The sequence below is a fragment of the Plutella xylostella genome, chromosome 27 (genome assembly GCF_932276165.1).
Source record: "Plutella xylostella chromosome 27, ilPluXylo3.1, whole genome shotgun sequence".
Classification (NCBI taxonomy): Eukaryota; Metazoa; Arthropoda; class Insecta; order Lepidoptera; family Plutellidae; genus Plutella; species Plutella xylostella.
This window is the reverse complement of record NC_064007.1, coordinates 6,624,415-6,644,448: the sequence shown is the minus strand read 5'-3', so window position 1 is coordinate 6,644,448 and position 20,034 is coordinate 6,624,415. Positions and strand designations below refer to the sequence as shown.

At 35.3% G+C, this 20,034-nt stretch overlaps 2 protein-coding genes across 4 annotated transcripts; both read left to right on the top strand.

The window, feature by feature from the left end:
* Window positions 1-710: 710 nt before the first annotated feature.
* Window positions 711-1,403, top strand: LOC119694469. The gene has a single exon (XM_048631108.1). The coding sequence runs from the start codon at window positions 711-713 to the stop codon at window positions 1,401-1,403; it is 693 nt and encodes a 230-aa protein (XP_048487065.1).
* Window positions 1,404-6,323: 4,920 nt separating this feature from the next.
* LOC105385439 lies at window positions 6,324-14,741 on the top strand. Of its 3 annotated transcripts, none has more exons than XM_038116700.2 (3): window positions 6,324-8,490; window positions 8,802-9,072; window positions 10,168-14,741. In XM_038116700.2, the coding sequence occupies exon 3, from the start codon at window positions 10,880-10,882 to the stop codon at window positions 14,174-14,176; it is 3,297 nt and encodes a 1,098-aa protein (XP_037972628.2). In that variant the 5' UTR covers window positions 6,324-8,490; window positions 8,802-9,072; window positions 10,168-10,879; the 3' UTR covers window positions 14,177-14,741. The 3 variants fall into 3 exon arrangements, with proteins under 3 accessions (XP_037972628.2, XP_037972627.2, XP_037972630.2); XM_038116699.2 differs by having other exon boundaries at window positions 6,324-8,494; XM_038116702.2 differs by having other exon boundaries at window positions 6,324-8,494; window positions 10,168-10,622.
* The last annotated feature ends 5,293 nt before the right edge of the window (window positions 14,742-20,034 follow it).

Below are 20,034 nucleotides of genomic sequence, written 5' to 3'. Positions count from 1 at the left end.
CCAATCAGCCTCACAGCTTGGTGAAAACAGGTTGTGGTGGGACGGGCCGGAATGGCTAAAATCATATAAATCAGATGAACCGTCACAACAAACGGTATTTATCACAGATTTAGAAACGAGACGGTGTAAACAAACAAACGTCATTACCACCGACGATAACATAATAGGCACTCTGTTTAGCAAGCACAGCAAATTGGTGCGAGTAATACGAGTCATAGCTTGGCTGCTCCGTTTCACAAAGACAAAATCAGTCAAAAAAGAACCTTATATCACTTTATCAGAAATAAAACAAGCAAGAATCATCATCATCAAGTATGTACAGGAAGTAGAATTTTCGGAAGAGATCACCAGACTAAGAAAAGGTAAAAAAATTAGTGCCGATAGCAAACTGTTACAGTTAACGCCATTCTTAGACAAAGATGGGCTTTTAAGAGTAGGAGGCAGGTTAAAGCATGCAAATATCACTGAAGACCAGAAGCATCCCATCATCATACCTCATAATGGTAAACTGACCGAGCTGTTAATCGACAATGCGCATACCTTGTCACTTCACGGAGGGCCCCGTTTAACCTTGGCTAGGGTAGCCAAGGTTAAACACAGGTAAAAACAGGCGACATTATTGGATAATCGGTGGCAACAGAGCCGTCAAAAAGTGTTTAAGAAGGTGCGTAATCTGCAGAAGAAACACGCCAAGCAAACAGATTCAAATAATGGGAGAACTTCCTGAAGAACGGATCACACCATCAAGACCATTTGAGCATACGGGAGTAGACTTTACTGGATTCATTGATGTTAAATCAAACAAAGGTCGTGGGATCAAATCAAGCAAAGGTTATGTGGCCGTCTTTATATGCATGGTGACTAAGGCGGTCCACCTTGAACTCGTGTCGGACCTATCAACATCCTCCATGATAGCAGCAATGCGTCGTCTAGCTGCCAAAAGAGGTGCCCCCTCCCACATCTACAGCGATAATGGGACAAATTTTGTAGGGAGCAGCAGGGTAATCAAGCAGGAGCTATCAGAACTGAAAGAAGTATTCAATGAGGAATTCTTCGACGAAATAAATCAGATGGAAATAGAATGGCATTTCATCGCCCCATCGTGGCCGAACGCTGGAGGCCTCTGGGAATCAGCCGTGAAGAGCTTCAAGTATCACTTCAAGCGGGTCATCGGAAATCAGAAGTTAACATACGAGGAGCTATCAACACTACTAGCACAAATAGAAGCATGCCTCAATTCAAGACCGTTGTGTCAATTATCAGAAGATCCCGATGATATCAATTTCCAATTCGAGAGACTCGAGACGACCTCGACTCTTGTTAGGAGAGTGCTGATTTGCGAATTAAATATGGCGTTTTTGTTGTTAAACCGATGGTTGAGAATGTCCCAACAAACAGCGTAATTATCCGAACTGATAGGTAGATGTTGTATCAATCGTTCAGCTTCTCCTTTGACCTTGTTCTTCAAAAATTGCATTTTCTGCGCACTTGATATAGATGAATTATTTAATGCGTTTATTAGATTTCCCATCGCATACTACTGAGTTTTACAGTAACTCATTTACTGTGACAGCTATAAGTCTGTGGAATGCATTACCTGTAAATATCCGTTTTGCGAAGACAGCTATAGGTTTCAAAAAACAGGTAAAAGAACATTATCTTTCCTCCATCTTGCAATAGTACCTACCTATATTATATAAATCTATATAACTTTGATTACATTATGTATGTATGTATTTAAGTATTTATTATTAAACATGAATGTTTACTACACTTTGTACACCTTCCTCATTTATAGTTTAAGTCTCTCCTCCACCCAAAGGTTGCCTGGAAGAGATCGCTTTTAGCGATAAGGCCGCCTATTGCGTTATATTGTAAATTGTTATTTATGTAAATTATTTTTAAGTCAATAAAGTAGTATTCTATTCTATTCTATTCTAATTATTGTGGATAGCTTCCGTAAACAGATCTTTAAATGACACCCACTCGCTGTAGCTGCCATGAAACTCGGGAACTTCTATGCGAAACAGACCATAATTTCTTGTTTATTTGCTTGTTTAACTGATTAAACGTTGCTTCGTGCTTGCTAAATGTATTATCATAGGCCTCATTTTCTCCATTCAGCTCTGATTCAATCTCCCAATGAAGAGAGTCAATTGCCATCCATCTCATTTGCAAGGTTTTAATAGTGCTCTCTAATTCCCATTTCTCCGTAATTTCTTCTAAGTCGATGTTTCCGACGGTTCTCAAAAATGCCTTGAAATTGGCTGCTTGCCTGCGAAGCATGTCCTCCGACTTGCTAGATGACGCATAGTCCCGGACGCCAGGACTACGTTTGTCCGGCTGCTGAGCGCCGGCCAGGGCGGCGGCGGGCGCCTGCTCCACCTGCTGCTCACGAGCAGCTGGGTTTGGACTTATCGGACGCGATAAAAGTGCCTCGTACTGATTTTTTATGGTTGCTTTGATATTCTCATAAACTTGCTTTGTTTTATCAAATTGCGAAGTAGTAAAATAAGAGTGATCCCTATCATACTGACATAACTGAAAGTGATTATTCTGGAATTCGCTCCAGTATTGCTCTAATTGGAATAATACGGGGAACGGAACGCAACACCGAAGTGTAAACATTACAACGAAAATCTAACCGTGTTTTAAATCATTTTCAACCGGAAATCGTCGTGTGAAGCGTTTACAAATCGTCAAAACAGCTTGTGTATTGTTACAGCTATTCCTATCTGTAAAGAGAAGAACAAAAACAAACAATCTGTAAAAGTGGAAAATAACCAGTTTAAAGTGAGTGTCGAATACAGTGTGCGAAAGAGACTTTATAACGGCTGTGAAAAGAGCGAGACATCAACATCAAACGTCAAAGTCAGATGTGAAAGTGACAGCGACTGTCATCTCATCAGCCAATAGCAGCGAGTTTCGAACTGTCACTGATCTTACGCTCCTTTAAACGCAGACTCACGACCCCAAGTTGCTTACAACGCCATCTATTGTCGAGTAGAGGAAGCTTCTTATTATAGTTCGGGTTTTTACCACCATAACTGAATAGCGCTGCCTTTAGTTCAACTTTTCACCACCAAAGATAACGGAGCCTCTAGTGACACAAGATTAACAATACAATACAATACAATACAAAACACTTTATTTGCACCAAGAATAAAAATTACAAAAAACAAAACTTAAAAATAAAACAGTACAAAAAGGCGGCCTTATTGCTTATAGCAATCTCTACCAGACAACCTTTGGATGGAAGAGAGTAGGTCTATATGATTGATTAACATGTCTACCAACACAACTTGCAAGGCATGTAACAAAAAAATCATGTCACTTGACTATATGGAGTGCATAAAATGTAAGGGGATGTACGATATAGACTGCTTGGCAATACAACATAGCGACTTTAACAAATTTTCGCAAGAATATATAACGAAATGGATCTGCCCAGAATGTATATCTACACAACGCAAAGGTGGTAATATCAACACGCCAGTACGAAGCGTTATGCTCAACTCTACCTATTCAAATAATAATTTGAGTGCAAACGACAGCATTACTCTGGGCACTGACAACTATCCCACTGACTATAACTATATAAATATGTATCGTGGAAGTGGGACACTCGATGAAAGCAGCATACCAGCTCCCCCGAATGGCGATACGTGTTCATTGAAGGATATACTCAGATCTATGAAAGAAATGAGTGAACAAATTCAAAAACTACATCAACAAAATACACAGTTCGGAACAATACTTAATATGATTCCAACTATGAACCTGACCATTAATACTATGTCGGATACTATAAATAAGTTGAATAATTCTGTTAAAACTAAAGAAAAGGTCATACAGGAATTGCGAACGAGTAATTCGAATCTCAAGCTGCTTGCGGCTTAGATGTACCAAGTTTTTCTTGAAAATCTGGTACTAGTGGCAACTTCACTACGTAACGGCCATCCGACTGCCTTGTCGTTGTTTCCTGATATAATTCAACGCAGAATTGATCATCTTTTGATAATGTGCTCTGTTCGGTGATGTCTTCCATCTCCCAGAACCGCTTGATGTCGTCAAGGTTGTTAATTACGACGTTGCAATGAAACTTACTAACAGTCCCAAATAAGATCCAACCCAGGTGTGTTTGCTGTGCTATGGGCTGCGACTGGACCTCACCCTTAATTATTCCATCCAACATTATCATCGAATATATGTCTGCTCCCAGCAATAAGTCCACCTCTCGACTTTGATAAAATTCAGGGTCCGCTAATTTTATGTGATTGATATGCGACCATGATGGCTTCGGGAACGACTTGCTTGGTAAATGATTGATTAGATGATTCATGATATATACACCGGTAGTGAAGGAGAACTCACTGTTCAAGGACGTACATTTGATGCCGATGGTACCCTTAGAACTATTATGTTTATCTCCCACACCGACAATGATTCCTTGACATTTCTGCCTCTTTATGCCCAGTTGCTGAGCTGCTCTTTCAGTTATAAGTGATATTTGGGAGCCCTGATCCACCAGAGCCCTCAAGGTATGATCTGATCCATCTACTGACTTAACCTTAACCAAGGCTGTTGCTAAAAGGATTTCATTATTTTCCTTGATTGATAAATTGCTCTTCAATGATGACGTGTTTTCATAATTTTGTTCAGTCTGGATTGCATTTGATGTCATTGACTTTGCTTTAAATTCCTGTAAATGCAAAAGTGTGTTGTGGTTTCCGTTGCAGTTGCGACATCGCGACGACGAAAAACATGTGTTGCCTTTATGGTCATATAAGCAGTTTTTGCATAAATTAAACATTTTTAAATATTCAATATCTGGTGCAGCTGGCGGGATATACAAAACACAACAAACAAATAAATGCCTATGTTTCAGGTATACAGAGGCACATACAATTTCGAATAATGAGTTATTCAAGTCAACAGTAATAGGTATTTGTTTAAGTTCGTAATTAGGACACGCTGCAATCATAACCCCCCCCTGCTTGCGCCCATCTGTCCTATCACACCTGTACACTGTAAATCCCTTGATAAACAATTCAGAATCGTTGATAGTCTCGTTGCAGCCCGTTTCTGTTATGGCAAAGATATCACTTTCTGATGCTGCAAGACCTTGCTGAAAAACGTCTAATTTTGTTCGGAGACCGCGCACGTTTTGGTAGTATACAGTGATCTCGTTTTCCTCATAGTGTTTATTATATTTGCTTCTCACCTGTCGATGTTCTGACCCCTGAGTCCTGCCTGCCTGAGTCGCTCCCCCGCGGTTGTTGGACGGCGCGGGGGCGTCGGAGAAACCACTCAGCAAACATCACTCCGTTCGGCCACGCTGAAGGTGAGTTGAACACGGGATATATTGATTCCGGTATACCAATGATGAATGATGCATGCCGGTCAGTCTTTATGACTCGTCTTGAGACGAAGTACTTATCTGAAGGGTGAATTTTTCCTAAGTAGTTTTTCAGAGCTTCCTCAGTGGTATCAGGTGCAAAGCGCCACGCCTGTATATGGATTGTGCGTTCCACCGCTTTTATCTGAGTATCGCTGGTTCCTGTGCCTCTCACTATAGTACGATCCGTGCGCGGTTTAGCTGGCTGTTTCTTTTTCTGTACTATTGTCCATCCCGAATCGTCAGTATTATCATACGATACTTCATCTTTTTCATTTGAAAGTACAGATTGTGTATTTTGTGAGTGAATAAACGATGTGTCTATGTCTATGTCTATGTCTAGATTGTCGGGGTACTTTGCTGTGGCTCGTAGGCTTGGCCAACGCTTGTGAAAAAGATTGATGAACGCTAGATTGTTGGGTCGGTTTATCTATTGCTACTTGTGATTGTGCTGGTGATTCTGTTGTTGAAGTAGCGGATGGCTGAGTTTTATCCGGGCCAGGTTGCTCTGATTTCTTAATAGGTTTCCCGGCAGATAATTTTGACACGGCGGCGGCGTCATCTTCTAGTTTTTTACGACCTGGACTCGACCTCTCGAGCTTGTCTATTCCTATCTGTAAAGAGAAGAACAAAAACAAACAATCTGTAAAAGTGGAAAATAACCAGTTTAAAGTGAGTGTCGAATACAGTGTGCGAAAGAGACTTTATAACGGCTGTGAAAAGAGCGAGACATCAACATCAAACGTCAAAGTCAGATGTGAAAGTGACAGCGACTGTCATCTCATCAGCCAATAGCAGCGAGTTTCGAACTGTCACTGATCTTACGCTCCTTTAAACGCAGACTCACGACCCCAAGTTGCTTACAACGCCATCTATTGTCGAGTAGAGGAAGCTTCTTATTATAGTTCGGGTTTTTACCACCATAGTAGGGTGTAATTGGGGATTCTAAATCACAGACGGCTCGCTGCGCTCGCCGTCCGTGATTTAGACCTCCCCAATCACACCCCGAGTTGCGATCCGGTGGAAACCTGCGTCGCGCAACTGATAATCGGTACTGGTCCATCAGGATATTTATCTTGTACAAATCAGTACCAGATACATAATCCTGATCGAGCTTTTACTCACAGTCTACCATTAAATATGCGGGCGGTCTCAGTATCATTTTTAATACAGCAATGTAGAAAAATAGCAAATGTTTTAGAGCGTCATGTCTAACAACTATTATTTATCTAAAGGTTTAATTGCAAGTGTTTACCAAATTATTGTAAAAAACAGCAAAACCTTCGCATGCGGTGTACCGTCTGGTAATCAATAATGTTCAGTCAGTAATGTTTTTACGGTACACCGCTTGCTCGGGTCATTTTCCCATTCAATAATTTCTCATTCAATAATTTCCCATTCAATAGTATTTCATTTCATGCGTCTACCATTAACGTGTTCAGACTGCCCACATCTTACTAACGTTTATGGTGTAGCATGGGTGACTAGGTACAAGGATACTTGCAATTTCGGATTGGGCGTATCCTACTCATGCAATGCATATCATACAAGACCAGTCAAGTTAATAAATTTGTTTTTTGTATATATAGCGAAGGATCGTAAAAACTTTGACAGCGCGATGTAGGAATACAAACTTATGTTTCATTCAATGTAGCCTTTATTTCAGTCTACTATGTACTAATTTGATGCATGTTAAATGTAAACTAATACATGGTTCTAATACGTCACGTCTCGTTTTATGCCACATGATATCTGCCTCAATGAAGAAATTGTTTATAAATACTTCAACAAGTAGGTACTGATTTACATGCATGACAAGTGAATGTTAGTTATTTCACCTGCTAGGTACGTACTTGGAATGCAATTTTTGTTTTCAATATATTTTTTCATTTAATCACATTGAAATATAAATATATATATTTTAATATCCATTATTATATTTATTGGTACTTGATGTATATCGTGATCGTGGTTAAAAGGTATTTTTTTCACAAATTTCCAAATTCTGATTTCAGTTTCAGGCTTAGATATACCATGCTGCACATGTAGGTTTCGGCTTAGTATACCAATTTTGCAACACCCTGTTTATACATGATGTTACGGAACCCTCAGCGCGTGTTTCGCCAGATTTTATATGGTAATGCGCATGAGCACCATGGGCGTAACTTGCGTTTCGAAGTACAGATTTATCTTGCTTTTCTGATAATCAGGTGATTCAGCCTGCAATGCAATGTCTTAACGGCCTAACAAATATGAGTACAACTCAAAATACCTATCTTCACAGCGCGTGTTGCCCCGCGGATTCGAACCCGCGACCTCTTGGTCGAGAGCCATTGGCTAAGTTGGCAATTAAAGAATAAAATTATATTATATATATCATAGAATTTTTTAAGGAAATGAATCTGACTTTCCATTTGAAAGACCTTCTTCTGATCACTTATCCACTTAAGATTTATTTACAATGCGAGCTAGTGCAGTTAAAACATACTTACAGCTAGTTTCCAATACATGATTCAATCGATGATTAACTTTTATTGGCCTTTTGGAAACAGAAAGCGGAAGATGTAGGTAGGTTTGATTTGAGGTGAAAAGCTTTGAAAACACGGAAAATGTCTCCGTAGCTTAATATAACTTGGATATGCTACTAAATAGTAACGTCCTAGTATGTTATTAAAGATCTCTAGCAACTATTTCATGTAATGCCTTATTGGAAGCCATTGCCTTATAAAATTATAGTATCTTATTTCTGAATTCGGTAAACATAATCAAATGTATGATCCGCTTAAGGTATGTAAGGATGAGTTTATACTAAAGAATCACTATGACTTATTAAGTTGAGTAATTAGTTCTTAAGGATTCGGGACATAAGGTTTATTATACTTTAAACATGTATTAACAAAAATATATATTTATGTTGGTTTTGCATTATGAATAGCGCCTTATAATTTGCTGAACAAAACTATTCGCTCCGCCTCAGAGGACCTTTTTCATACGCGAGACTGCGAGAGTGACATTATACTGCATCGTTCAGTGGTTCAGTGTTGTGATTATAAGTGCTGGTGTTCCTGTAGCTCCTCAGCAGATCTTCATAAGTATGTACGTGTCTATTTTATTACTTTATCGCACTCTGATTTATTCCATTTGACTGAAACTTTTAAGATATATTTCAGCACCCTTAGAAACTTAGTTTTTTTAACTATACATATATTCCCTTCCCAGTAAGAGCACTTAAAAAAAAGGATAGAAGAGTTAGGTATATAATGTGACGATGTAAGAGCAAATAGTTCCTACCTATGCCCAAATTTATCATCTATTATACTTTTCATAAATTTGAAAGAAATTTAACGTAACTGCGTTTCTATTCAACAGTTTTTTTACGAAGTTTATGTATGTTTACTTTTAGGGCTCACTGGTCGCAAAATCCGTTTTGGGCAGACGAGGATATCTTCGCATCCAGCTCTACCAATCCTGCCTCGAACCAGAAAAAAGAAAAGAAGAAAGAACCAGCAAAACGCGGTAAAGCTAGTTCCAAGAGCTCAGCGCCGCCGCCCGCTGCGAGCGTCGCCCCGCGAGACCTGTTCGCCTGCGGCTCCGACACCGAGCCCGAGGAGCCCATCCCGGCAACGCAGCCCTCGGCCGTTAAACGCAAGCGTGCTGTTTTTCCTGATTCCGAGGTAATTAATAAAACATTCATATTTTTTATTTGGTATGAAGCTTTTTATAAAACTTTGGCTAAGTTTCATCAAAATCGGTTCAGCCATTTATAAGTACTGGGGCTCTTTAACTGCAGTTCGACGAATTAATGTTTATTGGACAGGCATTTGGTGTAAAGAAAATAAATTCAGATCGTATTCGAAAGAAGCCCATGTCTAGCAGTGGACTGTTAAGTGTGCACATGTGTGTGCGTGTGTATGCGTGTGCATTATCAATTCCCCTTTAAATTCAGCATACAGTAAAGTTTTTGAAACCAGGGAGTGCAATCCTCAACCCGTTCGTTATTTTTTTAATTCATTCGATTTTCAGGCGATTGTGTATGAGTAAGGGCTGATTTCTAATTAGGGGAGACCGGGGACAAAAGTAACAGTTTGTAGTTTCTGTCTGATTTCTCGTTATTAATAACATTTACGATAAAATAAATATAGTCACATAAAACTTTCGTATATAGTCTACAAATATCCATTATTACTTTACTTAATACATCACGAATTTTAGCATTTCTAGAGCCTCAAAAAAAAAAGGGAAATCGTTACTTTCGACCCCATGGTCAGGACGAAAGTAACAAGGCATGGGTCGAATGTAACAACCCATAAATTCAGCCCAATGTTATAAATACGATTCAAAAGAAAGAACAAAAAAAACAGTCAAATTATTTAGTTAAGAAAACTTTTTAAAAAACTATCAAAACTAAAAAAAACTTATGACTTATTGACAAAACTAAAAAAACTTCTTAATATAAACTGTGTGGACTCAATAAATAATATATTCACAATAGTCATATGGTTCCTGGCATCTTAATTCTACGTAAACACTAAATGAATAAACACCAAAAAACTTACTTTTGGTGTGTAAATTCACGAAATGCTCACTAAAACAACCTTGCACCGCGCCACGGGCGCGGAAAATTATATCATGCGCGGGGGGCATCGCATGCTGACTACCAGCTGTCGCTTGGGACGTTTAGGCTATTGGGGAAGTCCACAGAGTCTTTGTTACTTTCTACCCGCTGTTACTTTTGTCCCCGGTCTCCCCTACTTTTTATTTACTTTCAGGACGAAGCAACAAACGTTGTTCCAGGCAAATGCAGTCGCGCGGCGGTGCCTGCAACACAACTACGCAGCTTCTTTACGCAGAGGACTGCTTCTGGGTACAGCACTCAGCGAGATCCCCTCAAGCGAGGCGAATATTTTATTGAGCTGCGCGTTTATAACACAGCGGAAGCGGAGAAACTCCAGGATGAGAAGTGGCGTCATCCAATCCTTGCTATAAAAGTAGGCGCGGATACTAACAGTAGCGTGTGGCGCGCGACGAGTCGTCTAGTTCAAGCGACTCGGGAAGATTTTGCTCATATTCAGCCCATCATTTACCCCAACTGCTATTCATATTAGAGGCCTACGTTTTTCAACTGTATGGTTACGGTTATACCTAGGTACCCAACCTATTGGCATATATAAAAATTAATATGTACTTTTGTTATTTTAAATATATAATCAAACAATTATAGAATTATTTACATTTTACTCTAACCTTTGAATTACTTATTAGCTAATGATTCGTAAAATAACTTTTTTGGATTTAAACACATATCTGTCTATTCGCTTTCGATTATTGATGTTGTAGTAGTGACTTAATACTTGTAATAATTGAGAAACTCGGTAAATATACAAGGTAGGTACGTTATACTTTAATATACCTACTAGTTAAAAATTTATGACAATCCAGTAAAAATAAATAAGGTTTCTTCATTTAATATTAATAAATAAAATGTTTTGCACAACTTGTAATGTGGTCGTACCAAGTTATGCAGCGCATAAAAAATCTAACATTCATAAATCCAACAGTTTAATCAGATCCGAATTCGATAATGTGTTAATAATAGCCACGGCTTTTAAAAATCGAATTTTGAGCTATAGAGTCAATCCATCAACATCGTGCTTATCGCCAGAACTATTTTTGTTAAATATAAAAGATACTGTCTGTAATCTTATCAAAAAATCTTTGGTAGCACATAGAGCAATAAAAATTAACTTTGAGCTTTATGTCTCTTATACTTTGCCGAAAAACGAGGAAACGTCAATAAAATCTTTCAACACAAGTTATGAGGCTCTTTTTGAAAATTCAGATATTTCATCTGTTTATTGCAACTCAGCAGAAAAACTTGTTACCAAATGTTCCGAGTTTGAACTTTCAGAGTCTGGTTGGACGATTGATTCTATAAGCCATTTAGAGGTAAACATAAATAAATACAATCCCTTGAGAGCTGGATCTTTCGTTAAACTACCGGCGAAAATAAGCAGAACTAAAGCTTGTTTAAATATTCAAAATAAGGACGAACATTGTTTCTTGTGGAGTATAATGGCTCATTTATATCCCGCGAAAAATAACCCAGTTAGAGTAAGAATGTATCCCCATTATTCCAAAGTGTTAAACACTGCGGGAATGACTTTCCCACCAAGTTTTGAGGACATTAAATTATTTGAGAAATTAAATCCTGACATAAGTATTAATGTTTACGGCCTAGAAACGAACAGTGATGTCGTTGGACCACTATTTAAAACTTCATCACGTAAACTTACTCACGTAAATTTGCTATATATTGATAACGGTGGAAAAGGACATTATTGTCTGATCAAAAACTTTGATAGACTTGTTCGTAACCAACTTACGCAGCATAAATGTAAAATATTTTTATGCGATGAATGTTTTATTTATTTTAATTCAGAAAAAAAGCTTTGTGATCATAACTGTGCAAGAGTAAAAACTACATTGCCCCCGGAAGGCAGTAAGATATCATTTTCAAACGTAGATAAGACGCAACGAATTCCAATAGTTATTTACGGGGACTTTGAAAGTTTACTTCATGAGTACAATGACAAGAACAAATCTGAACATGTAGAAAACATTCAAAAACATGAAGCTACTTGTTTTGCATATTACATCTGCTGTAAATCTAACCCGGCATTAAATGAGTATGTTTCATATCGCGGGGCCCGCTGTGCTAAAAAATTTGTGGAAACTATTTCAAATGATGTTAAAAGATTGTATCAGATATTGTCAGTCGCGCAACCTATGTTGCCTTTAAGCCAAGAGGAAAAAACATCCTTTGATAACGCAAATACGTGCTATTTCTGTGAAAAAAACTTTTCGCGCGATGAAATTAAAGTAGCAGACCATGATCATTTCACTGGTAAATATCGAGGTCCTAGCCACAAGTCGTGTAACTTAAAAGCTAAAGTTTGTCCTTTCATTCCCATAATATTTCATAATTTATCGGGTTATGATTGCCATTTATTCATTAATGAACTGTCAAGTATAATAGGACGTGTTAATCTCATTCCTAAAAATAAAGAAAAATTCATTTCCTTTACTAAGTTTATACCTATTGACGCAAAAAATGTGGCTCAGCTAAAATTCATAGATTCTTTTAATTTTTTGAGCTCTGGTTTAGATAAACTAGCCAAAACACTAAGTTCTAGTGACTTTATAAACCTACGTAAATATTTCAAAGATCAATATTTGTTCGATTTGGTTCGTCGCAAAGGAATTTATTGCTATGATTATGTCAATTCATGGGACCGTTATAGTGAGAACCAGCTTCCCGAGCGAAAACACTTCTTTAGTAAACTTAATTCTGAAGATGTGTCCGAAGAAGATTATAAGCATGCGTTGAATGTGTGGCAATCCTTTAATATTAAAAATATTGGAGAGTATACGGATCTTTATTTAAAATGTGATGTGCTATTGTTATGCGATATTTTTGAAAAATTTCGTAGTATGAGTTTAAAATATTATCAATTGGATCCATGCTACTATATCTCATCTCCATCATTAAGTTGGGATGCGATGTTAAAATTCACAAAAGTTGAATTAGATTTAATATCGGATTTAGAAATGTATCAAATGATTGAAAATGGAATACGAGGTGGCTTGGCGCAGTGTTCCCTAAGATATGCAAAGGCTAATAACAAATACTTACCACATTATGATAAAAATGAACCAAACTCATTTCTAATTTACTTGGATTGCGTAAATTTATACGGATTTGCGATGATGAAAAAGCTTCCAACAAGTAATTTTCATTTTTTAAATGATTTTGAAATACAGAAATTTAATATTTTAAATCATAGTGCTGATGATAATCAAGGATTTATACTAGAGGTGGATCTCAGCTACCCAGCTAATATCCATAAAGAGCACTCTGATTTGCCATTTGCGCCTGAAAAGTTAGTTCCCGCCGGCGGTACAACTAGCAAACTTATTGCTAATTTATATGATAAACATCATTATATTATTCATTATGTTCACCTAAAAGAATGCCTGAAACATGGATTAAAATTATTAAAGATACATAAAATACTAGCGTTTGATCAGAAAGTATTTTTAGAACCCTATATTTCGCTAAATACATCCCTTCGTCAAAAGGCCACCTCGGATTTTGAAAAAGACTTCTTTAAAAAACAAAACAATTCAATATTCGGAAAAACAATAGAAAATAAACGGAAACAAGTCGATGTTAAATTAGTTACAGTGTGGAAAGATGTTTGCAACAATACAAATAAACTTTGCGGTGCAGAAAAATATATAAGCGCTCCGAATTTTAAAAATTTAGCGATTATATCTGAGAACCTGGTGGCCATTCATTTACAGCGAACACATGTTATTTTAGACAGACCAATATACATCGGTTTTTCTGTTCTCGAATTAGCCAAAACTCATTTGTATAGATTTCACTATTCCTTTATGAAACCTTTTTATGACAAACGTATACAATTATGCTATACAGACACAGATAGCTTTCTTTACTTGATATATACGAATGACTTTTATGAAGATATGAAAGATAATATACAATACTTTGATACCAGTAACTTCGAGCAAAATAATATTTACAAAATACCTCCCAAAAATATGAAAATACCTGGGTATTTTAAGGATGAATTGGGTGGAGAAATAATTTCGGAATTCGTTGGCTTAAGAGCTAAGTTATATTTTATAGACACATGTAAAAACAGTATTAAAAAAGCAAAAGGAATTAAAAAATCTGTAACAAAAAAACTTTAATTAAATCAATACAAAAAGTCACTATTTAAAAACGAAAGCTTTAGGGATGATATGTTTTTAATTCGTTCAAAAAATCATCAAATATTTACACAAAGAGTTAATAAATTAATACTATGTAGATCTGACAATAAAAGACAAATTTTAGAAGATAAAATAACAACTCTACCTTGGGGTCATTGTAATACTTCTCTTTAATGCTACTTCTTAAATTGTATTATGTAATTCTTTTTAGATACACAGTGATAAATGTATTATCTACTATGAATAAAACAAGTTATGCTCGCATAAGTATGTGTCATTGTGTTTTGTAAGAAGGTAATAATTTTTAAGATATGTAAGGTACTATTCCGCGCATCGCGGCTTTTTAACTGTCACGCTGATGTCGATGAAAAATACTGGCATTGGCCGCGCGCCATAGTCGTAAGCCGCGATGCATGGATTAGTACCTTTAGTGATAATTGTACCTACTATGCATAAAACAGGTCATGCTCGCATGTTAAATTGTATTTGTAAATTCTTAGTGATAAATGTATACCCAGTTACTATGAATAAAACAGTTCATGCATTAAAATATTTTTTTTTTTTTATTTACCGCTGACCTATCTTCCAAAATGTGCCTGTAAGTATGAGTAAAATAAAAAACATATTTTTTATTGAATATAAATTTATTATCTTTTTTTTTATTAAGGATATACCTATCGTTTGCATTAATCCAGCAGCGGACTATTATAGGCTGAAGACGATGATAATCTATTTCCATTAAAATACATTTTATTGCTCATACATTTTTTTAAAAATTTTGCGTACCACACATTGAGCAGCGTCCATCACTTCATCATACTGATCAGTCATAATATATTGGGCACTCACTGCATGTTCATTGTCACTGTTATCGAAAGCTTCAATATCAATTTTTATCAAAAATCGTCCCTTGCGCTGATCGTGTTTTAATATGAACGTAGAAGATTGATTAATACATTTGCATTTTTTGTTTTTCCGCATTTTGATAACTTCTTTTCTTTTTCTGGTTGCTTTTTTTCAACTTTATCTAGCCATCCACATTCATCCCATCCTTGAACATAAGCGGGAAATGGGCTATCTTGTCTGATATTACCAATAGGCGGGCTCATTTCTAGACATGTATCTTGCGAAAACAGAGGGTTAATCTTCGCCATTATCTGCAACAAATATAATAAATACATAGAATACAGTATACAGTATTACAATCTAAAAAAATAAAAACTTGTTATAAAATCATTAGTAAATATTTTGATTACTTACAACAGAAATTTACGTGTCTAGTCAACTTGAAAGTTGATGATGTAATGAAAACAAGAGGATCTTATTTCAGGCAGGTATTTAATAAGTATGAATCACATCACGCGTGTATGCACTATAATGCTAATAACACCAAAAAAGGCTAAGTTGTTTCTTTTCACAATGCCAACGACGAGGCATCTATAAAAGTAATAATTTACTCCAATTTTGTTAGAAGACAAAATGAAGTTAGTGAAGCAACTTCTCTCATTAGAAATTAAAAATATAAAGGTTGATCATTCTTCCAATGTCATCAGGCATAGCAAATTATTGCCTAATTCAATCCGTTGTATAATATGCGGGCCCTCAAATTGCGGTAAAACAAATACAATGATAAGTTTATTATTATTATTATTAAATCATTTATTGCAGACTGTAAGTCCATAAAAAGTTAGTTACATAAATTACTGCATGAAAATGGTCTTAAATTTGAAAATATATACCTTTATTCGAAGACTATATTTCAACCGAAATACCGTTTTCTAAAAGAAGTTTTGAGTAGAATTCCCAGTATTAATTTATTCATGTTTAAGAATAATAATGATGTAATTCCACCTGATAATGCCTTAAATAAATCGATCTTTATTTTTGATGATGTTACTTGTGAAAATCAAGTAAATATAAGAAATTACTTTTCTATGGGGAGACATAAGCAAATAGATTGTTTTTATTTATCCCAAACTTATTCTAAAATACCTAAGCAGTTAATAAGAGATAATGTTAACTTTTTAATAATTTTCAAACAAGACGATATAAATTTAAAACATATTTATGATGAACATGTAAATTCTGATATAAGTTGGGTAATATTTAAAAAAATGTGTTCAGATATATGGAAAGACCCTTTCACTTGTTTGATCATTAACAAAGATTGTGCCTTAAATAATGGACGGTATAGAAAATCATTCGATGTGTTTGTGAAATTTGATTGAATTCAGTAGATATGAATATATATATGCAGGCGTGAGAGTAAAACTAGTCACATAACTTTTTGCTAGTTATCTATCTGCTCGTTTCATAGATTCAATAAAATCATCCAGTAATAATAATGGATCCCCATGTAAAAGAACAAATAATAAATTCTGTAAAATGTATAAAAAATAAAGTGAAAAGAATGCAAGAAATAGATGAGGATTTGGAATTAAAATCACGAAAAATATTCAAATCAATAATCAATCCCTTGGAAGAATTAGCATCTACGAAGAGTTGTGCTCTTGTGCCGCAAGTTGAAAACTCTTCAGATAAAAATTCTTTTATTACTACTAGTGAACCATGTGATGATAACATTGAAAGTGCAGATTTTGAATCTAATACAGAATCCGAATCTTCTACACCGACCAATTTAAAACCTATAAGTTCACCTTTTAGTACACCGATCCAAACGATATTAAAAGATGATTATAAAAACCTGCAGGTACCATTTGGAGTTCGTAATAAAAATAATAAACTTATGATAGGTAACACTCCTATAACCTTCGATTCAGTAGGCAACAAATCAATGGCTATAATAGGTAATAAATCTTACGAAGCCACTCAAGGTCTGATGGAATTATTGTTTCATAGTAAACCGGACAACAAGGTCATATCTATGGAAGATAAACTAAACTATAAAGACATTTTATGCCAAACAAACGCGCACAGAAGAGATTATGAACCTTTGGGTCAAATTAAAGGTGATAAAAGCAATAAATACAAAAATATTGTAAAACCATTATTTTCAAAACATGAATTAAATAATGTTAAAGAAGGAGAAGGCTGTAAGTTACCGACCTTAAAAAAGTATAATTCAAATATTGATTTCATTTATTGGGATGATCCTAATGAATTGATCGATAGGTTAAAAATTTTAATAGCTTCAAAAGATGCTGGAAATACCAATCATGACAATGAGATAATATCTATTATTGAGGAATTAAAAGAAGGCGGCATCATAAAGGAATAAAACTGGATGAAGATCAATACATTTATCAGTATTCTCATAGCTACTCAACATGAATGTTGATAAGTTTGGTCACCATATAAATAAGATACAAATAATGGAAAACATATCAACAAGATCAACTACTGCTAACTTATTAGTTGATGACAAGGGTGTTCAAGACGAAGTTCGGACTTGCCAGCCACATAAGAGCACATAACAGAGTGTAGCAAGAGTCGCTGTTGTCGGATACGACGAAGAGGACATCAGTTGATGACAATAACAATTTCAATGCTCAATATAAAGTCATTAAACATATAGCAACACCCATTGATCAAACTGATTGCGCTACAAAAGGATATATTGATAAACAAATTGAAATAAATACAAAAAAAATAAACACACTAAATCAAACAGTACAGCAAATGAATACTGATATCACAAGTCTTAGTAAAAATGTTGAATTATTGAGTCACAAAATTAAAAAAAAATGAGTAAAGAAAACATTGTAAATGAAATACATAGAAACGCGAGAAAAAATTTTCCACGGAGGCATGTTGTTATGAAAGATATAGATGATTTATGGCAAGCTGACTTAATTGATATGCAATCTGTTTACAAAGATAATAAAAACTATAAGTATATTTTAGCAGTGATTGATACTTTTTCAAAGTATGCTTGGGCATATCCCTTAAAACTAAAGAAAAAAGAAAATATAATTCAAGCGTTTAAGAAATTACTCGAAGCAGGACGCATTCCTAAAAATCTGCAAACTGATTTTGGCACTGAGTTTTATAATAAGTCATTTAAATCGCTGGTTAATAAGTATGGAATTAACCATTATTCCACATATTCCACAAAAAAAGCATCTATAGTGGAAAGATTCATAAGAACTTTAAAAAGTAAAATTTATAAACAATTTCATTTGCAAGGAAGTTATAACTGGCTTGTTGGTCTACTGGATAATTCAATAAAATCGTATAATACCAAAACTCATAGAACGATTGGCTTAGCACCCGCTGAAGTCAATAAAAATAATAAGAAATTACTACAGGAAAGATACAAAAAAATACAAACTTTACGTTTAAAAAAATGCAGGATGTTTAAACTTGGTGAATTTGTTCGGATAAGTAAATACAAAGGAACATTTGAAAAAGGATATACTCCGAATTGGTCAACTGAAATATTTAAGATAGTTAAAGTGCAGGAAACCAATCCTGTAACTTACCTTTTAGAAGATGCTAACCATCAACCTATCTTAGGATCGTTCTATTCTCAAGAACTACAAAAAACCAAATATCCTAATAATTATCTTGTTGAAAAAGTTATAAAAAGAAAAAAAAACAAGCTCTTTGTTAAGTGGCTAGGATTGTCTTCAAGAGAAAATTGTTGGATTGATAAAACAAACATTTTATAAACAAATTACACACAAGAAAGTCATCAGTCTTACTCCGTGCATGATTGGTAACAGTGTTTTGTTATAATAACCTACTAAAAACTGATTCATCCAAATGACAAAAAAACGATCGCAGCAAAACAAAGATCTAAATGAACTCCAGAAAAATATTGTTCCTAGTAAAATTAAATCTAAGAACTCAGGTAATGGAATTCGAAAGACTTTTAGGAATATCATCTCTCAAACGAAGAAACATATGCATAAATTAAAACCAAAGTGTAAAAAGGCTGCTATCGACCTAGCTTTTGCAGCAGCTAAGGAGTTCACATCAGACCTACCTATAAATATACCGCGTGTAATACCAGTTCCAAAAACTGGTGGTATTTTACCATTAATACCCATATTTGCTGGATTGTCCGCTGCTGGCAGTTTAGCAGGAGGAGCTGCGGGTATAGCTAAAGCAATCAAAGCAATAAAGTCTGCTAAAGAACGTTTGCAAGAACTTAAAAGGCATAACCATGAAATGGAGGCGCTTTGTATCGGAAGAGGGCTACAACTCAAACCATATAAAAATGGATTAGGAATATATCCAATAAAGTCAAAAAACTAAATCAGAGGCTACCTAATCGAGCTCTTACTAACATTGATATTATGTACTATGAAAAAAGATTCCCTATTTCAGAGGAGTATTTATGAGGGATGAATTACCACCACATCCATTTAAAAATGAGAGTGGTGTTATTAATTTAGACAGTTCTCAAAACCATGGTACTCATTGGGTAGCCTACGTGAAGTTAGATAATTTTGTAGAATACTTTGACAGTTACGGTAATTTAAAACCGCCAAAAGAATTTCTTAAATATATGGGTTCAAATTTAGATATTAATTATAATTATATCAATTATCAAGGGAATCATCCTTTTAACTGTGGTCATCTTTGTATAAATTTTTTAAAAAATTTTTGGCGAAGTAATAATTTCAGATAAATAGGTAGTTTCAGTATTTAAAATGAGGTTCCGTCGGTCATTATGTCTTTCACGCTTAGTATCAACGGAAATAAGTCTGAGCTGAACACAAATTACTTTCCTCCTTTAACATTAAACAAAAAATATGAGTGTGGTTTATTGTATTTTTCTGCACTAAATTCCGTGCCAAATATAAATAACGAAAATAATGTTTTCATGTATGGAAATGAAGGAAAACAAATTATAATACCCTGCGGCTTAT

Excerpts from the sequence above, each read along its gene's own strand:
- LOC119694469 (XM_048631108.1), top strand. The coding sequence starts at position 711 with ATGGGAGAACTTCCTGAAGAACGGATCACACCATCAAGACCATTTGAG.
- LOC105385439 (XM_038116700.2), top strand. The coding sequence starts at position 10,880 with ATGTTTTGCACAACTTGTAATGTGGTCGTACCAAGTTATGCAGCGCAT.